The 13463-nt window shown below is 45.9% G+C and overlaps 1 protein-coding gene across 2 annotated transcripts in view; it reads right to left on the bottom strand.

Annotated features, from left to right (window-relative positions):
* Positions 1-13463, bottom strand: part of SLC24A4 (solute carrier family 24 member 4) — a 256563-nt gene that overhangs the window by 39517 nt on the left and 203583 nt on the right. For both annotated transcript variants that reach the window (XM_077466747.1, XM_077466746.1), the window contains exons 7-9: positions 11639-11713; positions 5753-5778; positions 2094-2147 (exon numbers count right to left, since the gene is read on the bottom strand). In XM_077466747.1, coding sequence (XP_077322873.1) covers positions 2094-2147; positions 5753-5778; positions 11639-11713 — 155 coding nt within the window. The remainder of the gene's footprint in view (positions 1-2093; positions 2148-5752; positions 5779-11638; positions 11714-13463) is intronic.

Consider the following 13463-nt stretch of genomic DNA (forward strand, 5'->3'; position numbering starts at 1 on the left):
AACCATAACTATTCTCAAAAATGTCTCTTCCTCCCTCTTGCTACCTACGCTGTCTACCCTATGTAGAGAGATCTGTGTACTTACCTTTTTTTTCAGCCCTTTTTTCAATTCCGGGTCACATGATTCCACAGCTCCGGCTCCCCCGTGTAAGGGAGCGCTCTACAACGGCTGGAAATTCCGTGGTGATGCCACCCAAAGTCTCCCCGTAGCCCCGCCATTATGGATGTTCCCTCCTCTCCACTACAACCAACCGCTCACTGACACAGGGGTGGCGGAGCTGCATGATCACATGACTGAGCCAAAGCAGGCTGAATAAAGGTAAGTATACAGATCTTTTCTACATAGGGTAGGCAGGATAGGTACAGTGCCTTGTAAAAGTATTCACCCCCCCTTGGCTTTTTACCTATTTTGTTACATTACAGCCTTTAGTTCAAATTTTTTTTAATCTGAATTATATGTGATGGATCGGAACACAATAGTCTAAGTTGGTGAAGTAAAATTAGAAAAATATATACATAAAACTATTTTTCAGAAATGAAAAACTGAAAATTGGCATGTGCGTATGTATTCACCCCCTTTGTTATGAAGCCCATAAAAAGCTCTGGTGCAACCAATTACCTTCAGAAGTCACATAATTGGTGAAATTATGTCCACCCGTGTGAAATCTAAGTGTCACATGATCTTCCATTACATATACACACCTTTTTGAAAGGCCCCAGAGGCAGCAACACCGAAGCAAGAGGCACCACTAACCAAACACTGCCATGAAGACCAAGGAACTCTCCAAACAAGTAAGGGACAATGTTGATGAGAAGTACAAGTCAGGGTTAGGTTATAAAATATCCAAATCTTTAATGATCCCTAGGAGCACCATCAAATCTATCATAACCAAATGGAAAGAACATGGCACAACAGCAAACCTGCCAAGAGACGGCCGCACACAACTCACGGAGCGGGCAAGGAGGGCATTAATCAGAGAGGCAGCACAGAGACCAAAGGTAACCCTGGAGGAGCTGCAGAGTTCCACAGCAGAGACTGGAGTATCTGTACATAGGAAGACAATAAGCCATACGCTCCATAGAGTTGGGCTTTATGGCAGAGTGGCCAGAAGAAAGACATTACCTTCAGCAAAAAACAAAATGTCACGTTTTGAGTTTGCGAAAAGGCATGTGGGAGAATCCCAAAATGTATGGAGGAAGGTGCTCTGGTCTGATGAGACTAAAATTGAACTTTTTGGCCATCAAAGAAAACGCTATGTCTGGCGCAAACCCAACACATCACATCACCCAAAGAACACCATCCCCACTGTGAAACATGGTGGTGGCAGCATCATGCTGTGGGGATGTTTTTCAGCAGTCAGGACTGGGAAACTGGTCTGAGTTGAGGGACAGATGGATGGTGCTAAATACAGGGATATTCTTGAGCAAAACCTGTACCACTCTGTGTGTGATTTGATGATAGGACGGAGGTTCACCTTCCAGCAGGACAATGACCCCAAACACACTGCTAAAGCAACCCTTGAGTGGTTTAAGGGGAAACATGTAAATGTGTTGGAATGGCCTAGTCAAAGCCCAGACCTCAATCCAATAGAAAATCTGTGGTCAGACTTGAACATTGCTGTTCACAAGCGCAAACCACCCAACTTGAAGGAGCTGGAGCAGTTTTGCAAGGAGGAGGAATGGGCAAAAATCCCAGTGGTAAGATGTGGCAAGATTCATCGAGACTTATCCAAAGAGACTTGGAGATGTGATAGCCGCAAAAGGTGGTCTCTACAAAGTATTGACTTTAGGGGGGTGAATAGTTATGCACATTGACTTTTTGTCCTATTTGCTGTTTGCATCACAATAAAAAAAAAAAAAAGGAAAAAACATCTTCAAAGTTTTGGGCATGTTCTGTAAATTAAATGATGCAAATGCTCAAACAATCCATGTTAATTCCAGGTTGTGAGGCAACAAAACATAAAAATGCCAGGGGGGGGGGGGGGGGGGGGGTGAGTACTTTTGCAAAGCACTGTAGCAGGAAAGGGGGGGGGGGGGCATTATTAAGACTAGTTATGGTTAGGCTGGAATTCTAATTTAAATAAAAGAACTTACTTCATTATAAGAATGTAGAGGAGGTACATAATAATGAGGATAAGACTCTCCCACCTGCAAATCAGAAAATAAACATCATTAATATTTACTGGGAACAGCAATCTCTGCATAGCAATTATAATATACTGTATACACATACTGTATATACACACTATATATGACTATATGTCTAGCACATCATCCCCGAAAATATACCTGTCAGCAATGGTACTGTTATAATAATCCGACACTAAGTCCTGTATAAAAAAGTGGCTCCTCCCACCTACGGACAGGAATGACAGCTCATACAGGGGTGCTCATTACTCTGCAGGGAAAGGGGGAGGGGCTTAGAGCAGGGGTGGGAGCTGAATGGTCAAAGTTGGGGCTTAACTAGCACTGGAGGCATGACTTAATACATCTATCACTGATCAATGGCCATCTGCCTCCATCATATATACCAGGGATATGTAATTAGCGGACCTCCAGCTGTTGCAAAACTACAAGTCCCATCATGCCTCTGCCTCTGGGTGTCATGCTTGTGGTTGTCAGAGTCTTGCTTTTCCTCATGGGACTTGTAGTTCTGCAACAGCTGGAGGTCCACTAATTGCATATCCCTGATATATACCATAGTATTCATAGTAATACACTGCCCCCTAATGTGTAGCCAGTGTTTGTACAAGAGGGAAGAGAAATCTGAAGAATTTATGTATTTACACTTTATAAACACTATATTACCAAAAGTATTGGGACACCTCCCTTTACACACACACATGAACTTTAATGGTACCCCAGTCTTAGTCCGTAGGGTTCAATATTGAGTTGGCCCCGCCCTTTGCAGCTATAACAGCTTCAACTCTTCTGGGAAGGCCGTCCACAAGGTTTAGGAGGGTGTCTATGGGAATGTTTGACCATTCTTCCAGAAGCACATTTGTGAGGTCAGGCCAGGGGAGGGCTGGCAGGCTTAGACCAGGGGGGCAAGTCCAGTCAAGTGGCCCATTGAACCACCGAATCAGCTCACTGAGGGCTCCATTCAAAGCAGAAGAAGCAAAATGCAATGCAGGCCCATTAGGGGCACCAGGGCGCCGCCCCCTCTCTCCTCTCCACCCCCTATATGTATCGTGCTGCAATTCACCTGCTGCCTGACCCACCACTAAGATGGGGTAAGTGGCAGGCATGCAGCGGGCGGGTGTCCTCCCAGATCAGTCCGCACCACTGACCGGGGGGTCTAGGAGGTGGCTGTGTGTGTCTGTGCTGCTGGCCGTGCGTGCCGGAGGGGGGGGATTGGTTGGGCTAGTCCACTGGTGGGGGGGTTAGATAAGTCTGCTGGTGGGGGGGAGGGTGTTAGATAAGTCCGCTGGAGGGGGGGAGGGTGTTAGATAAGTCCGCTGGTGGGGGGAGGGTGTTAGATAAGTCCGCTGGTGGGGGGAGGGTGTTAGATAAGTCCGCTGGAGGGGGGGAGGGTGTTAGATAAGTCCGCTGGTGGGGGGAGGGTGTTTGATAAGTCCGCTGGTGGGGGGAGGGTGTTAGATAAGTCCGCTGGTGGGGGGAGGGTGTTAGATAAGTCCACTGGTGGGGGGAGGGTGTTAGATAAGTCCGCTGGTGGGGAGAGTGTGATAGAAAAAAAAACAAAAGCAGCCACTGCCAAAATTTAAAATTGTCATGATGGCTATGCTATTAGAGGTGCGAATCTTCACTGGCCTCACGATTCGATTTGATTACGATTATCATGTCAACGATTCAATTCCGCGATGCATCATGGTTACTGTGCGCGGTTTTCTTAAAAAAAAATTCAAGCAGTCAGGAGAACTTAATTTTCTTATTTTATATGTTCTTAAAAAAAACACAACACTCCATGCATGCAGCAAAGCCTAATCACAGCAGACAACTTAGTTCCAGCCCCCCCCCCCCCCCCACCAAAAAAATATATATATATACTACAGGAGATGGTCAGAGACTGCAGATATGATACAGGAGTTGATCAGAGACTGCAGACATAGTACAGGAGGTGATCAGAGACTGCAGACATACTACAGGAGATGATCAGAGACTGCAGACATACTACAGGAGATGATCAGAGACTGCAGACATACTACAGGAGATGATCAGAGACTGCAGACATACTACAGGAGATGATCAGAGACTGCAGACACAGTACAGGAGATGGTCAGAGACTGCAGACATAGTACAGGAGTTGATCAGAGACTGCAGACATAGTACAGGAGTTGATCAGAGACTGCAGACATACTACAGGAGATGATCAGAGACTGCAGACATACTACAGGAGATGATCAGAGACTGCAGACATACTACAGGAGATGATCAGAGACTGCAGACACAGTACAGGAGATGATCAGAGACTGCAGACACAGTACAGGAGATGATCAGAGACTGCAGACACAGTACAGGAGATGATCAGAGACTGCAGACACAGTACAGGAGATGATCAGAGACTGCAGACATAGTACAGGAGTTGATCAGAGACTGCAGACATACTACAGGAGATGATCAGAGACTGCAGACATACTACAGGAGATGATCAGAGACTGCAGACACAGTACAGGAGATGATCAGAGACTGCAGACACAGTACAGGAGATGATCAGAGACTGCAGACACAGTACAGGAGATGATCAGAGACTGCAGACACAGTACAGGAGATGATCAGAGACTGCAGACACAGTACAGGAGATGATCAGAGACTGCAGACACAGTACAGGAGATGATCAGAGACTGCAGACACCGTAAGGAGATGATCAGAGACTGCAGACACCGTACAGGAGATGATCAGAGACTGCAGACACCGTACAGGAGATGATCAGAGACTGCAGACACCGTACAGGAGATGATCAGAGACTGCAGACATAGTACAGGAGATGATCAGAGACTGCAGACATAATACAGGAGATGATTAGAGACTGCAGAGATAATGCGCCAAGTAGACAGCGCTAGGTCCTAATGCGCTGTTGCCATGGAGACAGAGACCAGTGCTATCAAATTCCGGTGTCGGGAAAGCAACCCTGGTTGTTCGCCCACTGGTCCACTGTCGGAGCATTCCCCCATCCACCTGGAGCAGCGGCCATTTTAAAGATAATGTAGGCGCCGGCCTGGGGGGAAATTTCCACCCTGCCCCCTGGCCCAGCCCGCCCCTGGATCAGGCACTGATGTTGGATGAGAAAGCCTGGCTCGCAGTCTCCACTCTAATTCATCCCAAAGGTGTTCTATCGGAGTGAGGTCAGGACCCTGTGCAGGCCAGTCAAGTTCCTCCACCCCAAACTCGTTCATGTCTTTATGGACCTTGCTTTGTGCACTGGATGAGCAACTTTGGGGGTGGAGGAATGTGACTGGCCTGCACAGAATCCTGACCTCAACCCCCATAGAACACCTTTGGGATGAGTTGTGACTGTGAGCCAGGCCTTCTCACCCGACATCAGTGCCGGACCTCACAAATGGGCTTCTGGAAGAATGGTCATACATTCCCATAGACACATCTCCTAAACCTTGAGGACAGCCTTCCCAGAAGAGTTGAAGCTGGTATAGCTCAGGCTTAGGTAAGTGTTTGGGGTGGGGGTGGGGGAAGCTGCACATTAAAAGTTTTTTTTAACCTTAATTCAGAGAATGCATAAGAACCTCCATCCCCCGGGGGTATCAATGTACTGACGACCTCTAATATAGGAGACTTACCAGACTATAACTTCATCATAAATAAACTGCAAGAGAAAATGAAGACAGGGCAAACATTAGTACAGGTAGTCAAGGTCTTATTCCCTGCTGTATGTAATACAATTATTATAAAGAGAACCTGTCCAGACATGGGGGGGGGGGTTTGGCCCTAGGGGCCCCAGGGACATGGGTGTACAGGACGCTGATCCTTCCCCTCTCCCTCACCCCACCCTTACCCCTCTATACCATCTTACTCTTGTCCCAAAAGGCCCCCTCCACCTGTCCCTTTACCCAACCTTCAAATCTTCTCCATTCCACCACAACATTACTTATAGACCCCTTTGCAACTTTGGTAAACAGGCTCATGAAGTTACACCACCCTCCCCCCCCCCACTTCTGTTACTGAAATGTCACAGCCCCTACCTCTTACACTCTCACCAGCCTCTCCTGCAAACCCAACCACTGGCTTATGGTTGATTGAGGTATTTATAAAAAAAATACTGTATATTGGCCACCAGGTGGCGCTGATGATCACAGGAAGTCATAGGAATTAGAGACATATATAGAAACCTCTTGCATCCTTTCTGAATACTTGTGACATTTATCCAATGAATGTTTTATAACCTCAGTCCCTCCTGCAAACCCAACCACTAGCCTATGGTTGGGGTATTTAAAAATAAAATAAAAAATATTGTATATTGGCCACTAGATGGAGCTGATAAACACAGGAAGTCATAGGAATTAGAGACATATAGAGAAACCTCTTGCATCCTTTGTAAATACTTGTGACATTCATCCAATAAAGGTTTTATGACCACAGCCCCTCCCGCAAACCCAACCACTGGCTTATGGTTAATTAAGGTATTTAAAAAAAATACAGTATGTTGGCCACAAGATGGAGCTGATGATCACCAGTCATAGTATTAGAGACCTATAGAGAAACCTCTTGCATCCTGGGCCAATACTTGTAACATTTATCCAATCGAAGGTGTGCACACAGGGTGTGTCAGCTGTGCCTGGGCACACCCTAATCACCCTGTGCGCTGCCGATTCTCCCTGCTTCTTGTTTTCCTCTTGCAGTGCTGCCAGCTTCCCTCCTCTCAGGAGCTGGGAAGTGGCTGGTAACGATTTAATTAACCGGCCCTCCCTTTTCTGAATGAACACAGTGAGTGATCTGTACCGATTGCTCTTGTCTTCATTTTTAACGGAAGCATAGTAAACTGCAGGCTGCAGAGAAAGGGACTGGGGAATCTGTCTTCAGTTTCATTCTTGGTCCAAAAAGTAAGACATCAGGGGTCTGTTTAGACCCTTGATATTTTACCAAAACCACATAATGGGGCTCCTAAAAAAAATCGTTAAAAAAAGTAACATTTTTTTTTTTTTTGGAAAATAAGATTGTAAAATAGAATAAAAATAGAATAAAAATAAAAAACTCCACCATCCACTGCCCTACTGACACCAATCTGTGCTCTACTGACTCCGTCCACTGCTCTGCTGATACACACGCATGTGTGTTTGTGCTCTGTGCAATAGGCTGCACACACCAATGCATCCAATGAATGTTTTGTAACCAGACCCTCCTCCTGCAAACCCAACAACTGGCCTATGGTTGATTGAGATATTTTAGATAAAAAAAAAAAAAAATTAGATAAGAAAATAAATACAGCATTTCGGCCACTAGATGGAGCTGACAATCATAGGAAATCCTATTATTGCAGAAAATACAAGGATACTTTGTGCAGCCTAAGCGCCAAATGTTTTATAAATAGGCCCCTTCCTGCAAACTCAAACCACCGGCTCATGCCTGGGAGAATACCTTGTGATGTGATGTACTGTGATGGCACAATGCCACCTCCATATATGCAAACATTGCCAATACTTGCAACAATCTGATCGAAAGATTCTTCACAGAAGCAGATAATATGATCTGATCTATAAATGACTTTAAGGGGTCTATTTATAAAAAATTTATGGGGGGGGGGGGGGGGGAATGTCACAAGCATTTGTAAAGGCTGCACATTGGCTGCATTTGTAAAGGTTTTCCCCTTATTTTCTCTAATACTATGATTTCTTATGATGGTCAGCTCCATCTAGTGGCCAAATTGTGGTATATTTTCTGGTGGAGACAAAAATATAGTAAAACCTCGGATTGCGAGTAAGGCAGTTTACGAGCGTTTTGCAATACGAGCTGATTTTTTTTTTTTTATATATATATAAATCCTGACTCGGTTTGCAAGTGTTGTCTTGCAAGACGAACAGGATTCAAGCCTCTGGGGTGTGCAGTATCGCATCTGGCCAGAGGTGCTGGGGGGGGCGCCGGTGACACTCGGACTCTATGAGTGACTCTGAGCTTCTCTGAGTGTTTCCAGGTGTCTCCGGCGCCCCCCCCCTCCCCCCACCTCATCTCTAGCCACATGCGGTACTGCTTACACTAGCAGTGACACTGAAACATATCATCTGAGTTTCCATTGATTCCTATGGGGAAAACTCGCTTTGATATGCGAGTGCTTTGGATTACAAGCATGCTCCTGGAACGGATTATGCTCTTAATCCAAGGGATGACTGTACTCTAAATACAATGTATTAAAGCCTTAAAGCGGAGGTCCACCCTAAAATGGACCTTCCGCTCATCGGAATCCTCCCCCCCTCCGGCGCCACAATTGGCACCTTTCAGGGGGGAGGGGGGTGCAGTTACCTGGATAATCCAGGTAACTGCACCCACTTCCGGGATAGCTCTCTGCGGAAAGGGGCGTAGACTACGCCCCTTTCCGCAAGTGCCCGCCCCTTTCCGCAAGTGCCCCGCTGCCTGCTGGGAAAACACACAGATCCCAGAGGCAGCGGGGACCGTCCTTACTGCGCAGCGCGGCTCGCGCATGCGCAGTAGGGAACCGGGAAATGAAGCCGAAAGGCTCCATTTCCTGATTCCCATACCCAAGATGGCGGCGGCAGCACCCGAGAAACGATCGAGAGATCGGCTTCGGGTGCCGACATCGCGGGCGCGCTGGACAGGTAAGTGTCACTATTTTAAAAGTCAGCAGCTGCAGTATTTGTAGCTGCTGGCTTATAAAAAAAAAAAAAAACGCGGAGTCCCGGCGGACTCCCGCTTTAAAGTGGAGGCCTACCCTACAATAAAAAATTGCATAAATATTCTTAAAAAAAAAAAAAAAAATGTTTAACTTACCTGAAACCGCTGTTGCTAGGCAGTCTTCCTAATCTGCCTCTTCCTCTTCCACGGCGCTTCCTCCTTTTCGGTGAGCGGTTCCGTTGCCTTCTAGGAAGTGCGTGTCCCAGGAAACAACGGGGCCATTCACAAAGAGCTGCGCGACTCGCTCATGCGCAGTAGAAAACGGGCAGTGAAGCCATAAGGCTCCACTGCCTGTTTCCCTTCGTTAAGATGGAAGCGTCGGCAGCCAATCCAATGGACGGATCGGCCTCGGGCACCCGACATCGCGGGCTCGCTGGACCGGTAAGTGTCCTTATTAAAAGTCAGCAACTACAGTGTTTGTAGCTGCTGACTTTAAAAAAAAAAAACGGTCGGTCGGAACACCACTTTAACGTTCTTTTCTGGGGAATTACTATTCACACAATGAATGGCAGCTTCCATCTGTGGCTTCTTGCTCAGGTTGTGCGTTTGGTGACGGGTGTGGCGGAGCTCCTCTTTGATGCTCGCTGTGACTCATCCCCGGTTGGGGTGAGAGGGATAGAGCGCTGCGTTTTCTTGCATGTCGCTTTGGCTTATTGTACATAAAATAATTCTGGTTTGCGTAGGTAACAGGTTTTATTTATTCATGAAAATCTGCCGTGGGAGAAATCATACGAAGGATGGAGCGCAGAGCGCGCCGCGTGAGAGACATGTTCCTGGAACGTATGAGAATAACTGAATACAATGTATGTAATACAGCAGACTGTCACATTATATCATCTCTCAGGAAGATTATTGGGGACGGCCCTCTACCCCGTAGTGTCATTCTCAGCAGAACTGGAGGGGGGGGGGGGCAGATTATTTTCCAGCATGCTGGATATTAAAGTGGTATTAAACCAAAAATGTAATATATTGCAGTTTACCAATCATTAGATGTGGTGGCTGCATTATTATTATTTTTTTTTAAGGCTTTTTTCCCCCTCTTTTTTCACCTGGTGATCTGGCCGGTAACGCACACCCTAAATTGGAGCACCACCACTCTGGATGAAGGAGCACAGGGGGCACCTTTGGACAGCAGCATTGTCAGTCTGGGGGGGAGGGGCGTGTTAAATGGGCTAGCAGATTTAGATACACTAACAAATTGAAGCCAAATTCCAGCTTACACTTTATAAGCAGTTACAGCAAACAGTTTTTTTTTCATTTGGAAGGTTTTATATGAATAAATAAAAGCAGATCATTGTAAGCACCCCTCTCAGTGGTAAATGCCATGGTGTGTGCATCCTACTGCATTAGACTGTGCACCCCAGAGCACAAACACACATGTGTGCATATCAACAGAGCAATGGACAGTGCATGGTGTCAGTAGTTTTTTATTTTTTATATTTTTCTTTATTATTATATATTTTTTTACAATATTCTTTATATATATATATATATACAGTACTCTTTTTTTATTTACAGTATTCTTTTATATATATATATATATAAAGCTGAAGCTGAAAACTGAAGCATAGTAAACTATGGGGCTCCTAAAAAAAAAAAAATAAGTAAAATATATAATAAAAAGTTATATTGTAAAAAATAATGTAAAATTATAAAAAAAAAAAAAATTATATCTATATATATATATATATGTATATATATATATATATATATATATATATATATATATATATATATATATATATATATATATATATACAGTACTCTTTTTTTATTTACAGTATTCTTTTATATATATATATATATATATATATATATATATATATATATATATATATATTATATATAATTTTTTTTTTTTTTATAATTTTACATTATTTTTTACAATATAACTTTTTTTATTATATATTTTACTTATTTTTTTTTTTTTAGGAGCCCCATAGTTTACTATGCTTCAGTGCAGAATGAATACAGGAGCGACAGTAGAGCAGGGATTGGTGTTAGTGGGGCAGTGGATGGTGCCAGTAGTTTTTTATTTTTATATTTTTTTAAATTCCTTTTTACAGTATTATTATTATTTTTTTATGATTATTTTATAATTATGATTTTTTTTTTAATAATATTAAATTATTTTTTACAATATTACTTTTTTTTATTTATTTATTTTCCAATTTTTTATTTATTTTTTTGGTTTACTATGCTTCAGTGCACAATGAACACAGGAACTATCAGTACAGATCACTCACTGTGTTCATTCAGAAAGGGGAGGGGACAGTAAATGGAATATTTACTGGCCCCTTCCCCTGTTCTCCCTCCTGAAACATCCCCCGCAGCAGCCGGCGGGAGAGGATGGAAGCTTGCAGCACTGGGGGGAGGGGGGGGCAGAGGGTGCCAGAAAGCAGGGGGAATCAGGTTATTGGGCTGTACCCAGGCACAGCCGGCATATCCTCTGTGCATGCCTATGGGTAAATGGTTTCCCTCATCCCTGTAACTAATACATACTGCTGAAGAGCTTGTTCTGTTAAACAACAACAGATGGCTGGATCACCAGGTGAAATTACAGGAAAGAAAGGCAAAAAGAAAACGAATGCAGCCGTCACATCCAAGAATTGGTAACCTGTGATATAATAAATGTTTATTTTGGGGTTTAATACCGCTTTAAAAGAAGGGGGAAGGGAATATATACAAAATGTTGCATTACTGTGCACAGATTGCATTGTGAATACCCAGCTGAAGATAAAAGGGGTAATTAGTTATTGGGGGGCCGCTGGGCTCATGGGCTCAGGGACAAGTGCGATGTCAGCTGATGCCGTTGTACTTACAATAATTAGCGCGATTATTGCTAGGATGTAGTACATGGAGTCACGGAATAAAGACCACCACGTCAATCGGACAACCTGCGGGGGGTTAAGGGAGAGGAACGGAGAGTAGGGAGAAAGGGGGGTGAAGAGCAAGGAATAGGGGAGGAAGGGGGGGGGGCAGAAGAGAGAGAAAAAAAGAAGGGGAGATAAGAGGGGTGAGAAGGAGAGCGGAGGGTAGAGTGGGAGGGGGCAGGGGGAAAGATTTGAGAGGGTGAAGAGAAAAAAAGAAGGGGTAGAAGTGGGGGGTGGGGGCGGCGGAGACAAGTAATAAGGGGGAGAGGGCAAGACATGGGGATGGGGATAAAAAAAAGGGAGGGGCAGAGGAAAGAGGTGAGGGGTGGGGAAAAAGAGAGAGGTGGAAAGAGAGGGGAGAGGGTAAGGGGATGGAAAGGGCAGGTGAAGAAGGAGAAAGGGGAAGAAAAGGGAGAGTGAGGGAAAGAGAATACAGGGGAAAGGAGGGAACAGAAAGAGAGAGAGGGAGTGGGAGAGAGAAGGGGACAAATAGCAAAGAGAAGGAACATGGAGAAAAGGGGAACAGAGAGAGGGGGCAATGAGTGAAGCGAGGGGGTAGGGAGAAAAGTAGGGGAGAGAGGTGGCAAGGAGGGAAGAGAACAAGGATAAAAGGGGGAGACAGAGAGAGGGGGAGGTGAAGAGAGGGGACATGGAGAAAAAGGGGAGAGAGAGAGGGGTGGGGGCAAGGAGCGAAGAGAGGGGAAAAGGGAGAAAAGGGGAGAGAGACAGAGGGAGAGGGGGCAAAGAGCAAAGAGAGAAAATGGAGAAAAGGGGGAGGGAGACATAGAGAGGGGGGCAAGGAGGGGAGAGAGGGAACATGGAGAAAAGGGGGAGAGAAAGGGGGGGCAAGGAGGGAAGAGAGGGAAGATGGAGAAAAGGGGGAGAGAGACGGGGGAGCAAGGAGGGAAGATGGAGAAAAGGGGGAGAAAGACAGAGGGGGGCAAGGAGGGAAGATGGAGAAAAGGGGGAGAGAGACGGGGGGGGCAAGGAGGGAAGAGAGGGAACATGGAGAAAAGGGGGAGAGAGATGGGGGGCCAAGGAGGGAAGAGAGGGAAGATGGAGAAAAGGGGGAGAGAGACAGAGGGGGGGCAAGGAGGGAAGAGAGGGAAGATGGAGAAAAGGGGGAGAGAGACAGAGAAGGGGGGGGGGGCAAGGAGGGTAGAGAAGGAACATGGAGAAAAGGGGGAGAGAGACAGAGAAGGGGGGGCAAGGAGGGTAGAGAAGGGACATGGAGAAAAGGGAGAGAGAGACAGAGAAGGGGGGGGCAAGGAGGGTAGAGAAGGAACATGGAGAAAAGGGGGAGAGAGACAGAGAAGGGGGGGCAAGGAGGGTAGAGAAGGGACATGGAGAAAAGGGAGAGAGAGACAGAGAAGGGGGGGGGGGGGCAAGGAGGGTAGAGAAGGAACATGGAGAAAAGGGGGAGAGAGACAGAGAAGGGGGGGCAAGGAGGGTAGAGAAGGGACATGGAGAAAAGGGGGAGAGTGAAAGGGGGGTAAGAAGCGAAGAGAGGGGGAAAGGGAGAAAAGGGGAAAGAGACAGAGAAAAGGGGGGCAAAGAGCAAAGAGAGAACATGGAGAAAAGGGGGAGAAAGACAGAGAAAGGAGGGGGCAAGGAATAAAGAGGAGGAAAGGGGAGAAAAGGGGATAGAGACAGAGGGGGGGGGGGGGCAAGGAGCGAAGAGCAGGAACATGGAGAAAAGGGGAGAGAAAGGTAGGCGGGGGGGGGGGGGAGAAAGGGAGGAATATGGGGAAGGAAAGAGAAAAGGAGAGCAACA

Source organism: Lithobates pipiens, unplaced genomic scaffold, assembly GCF_037356315.1.
Source record: "Lithobates pipiens isolate NorthernLeopardFrog02 unplaced genomic scaffold, aLitPip1_a1.2 Scaffold_37, whole genome shotgun sequence".
Lineage (NCBI taxonomy): Eukaryota > Metazoa > Chordata > Amphibia > Anura > Ranidae > Lithobates > Lithobates pipiens.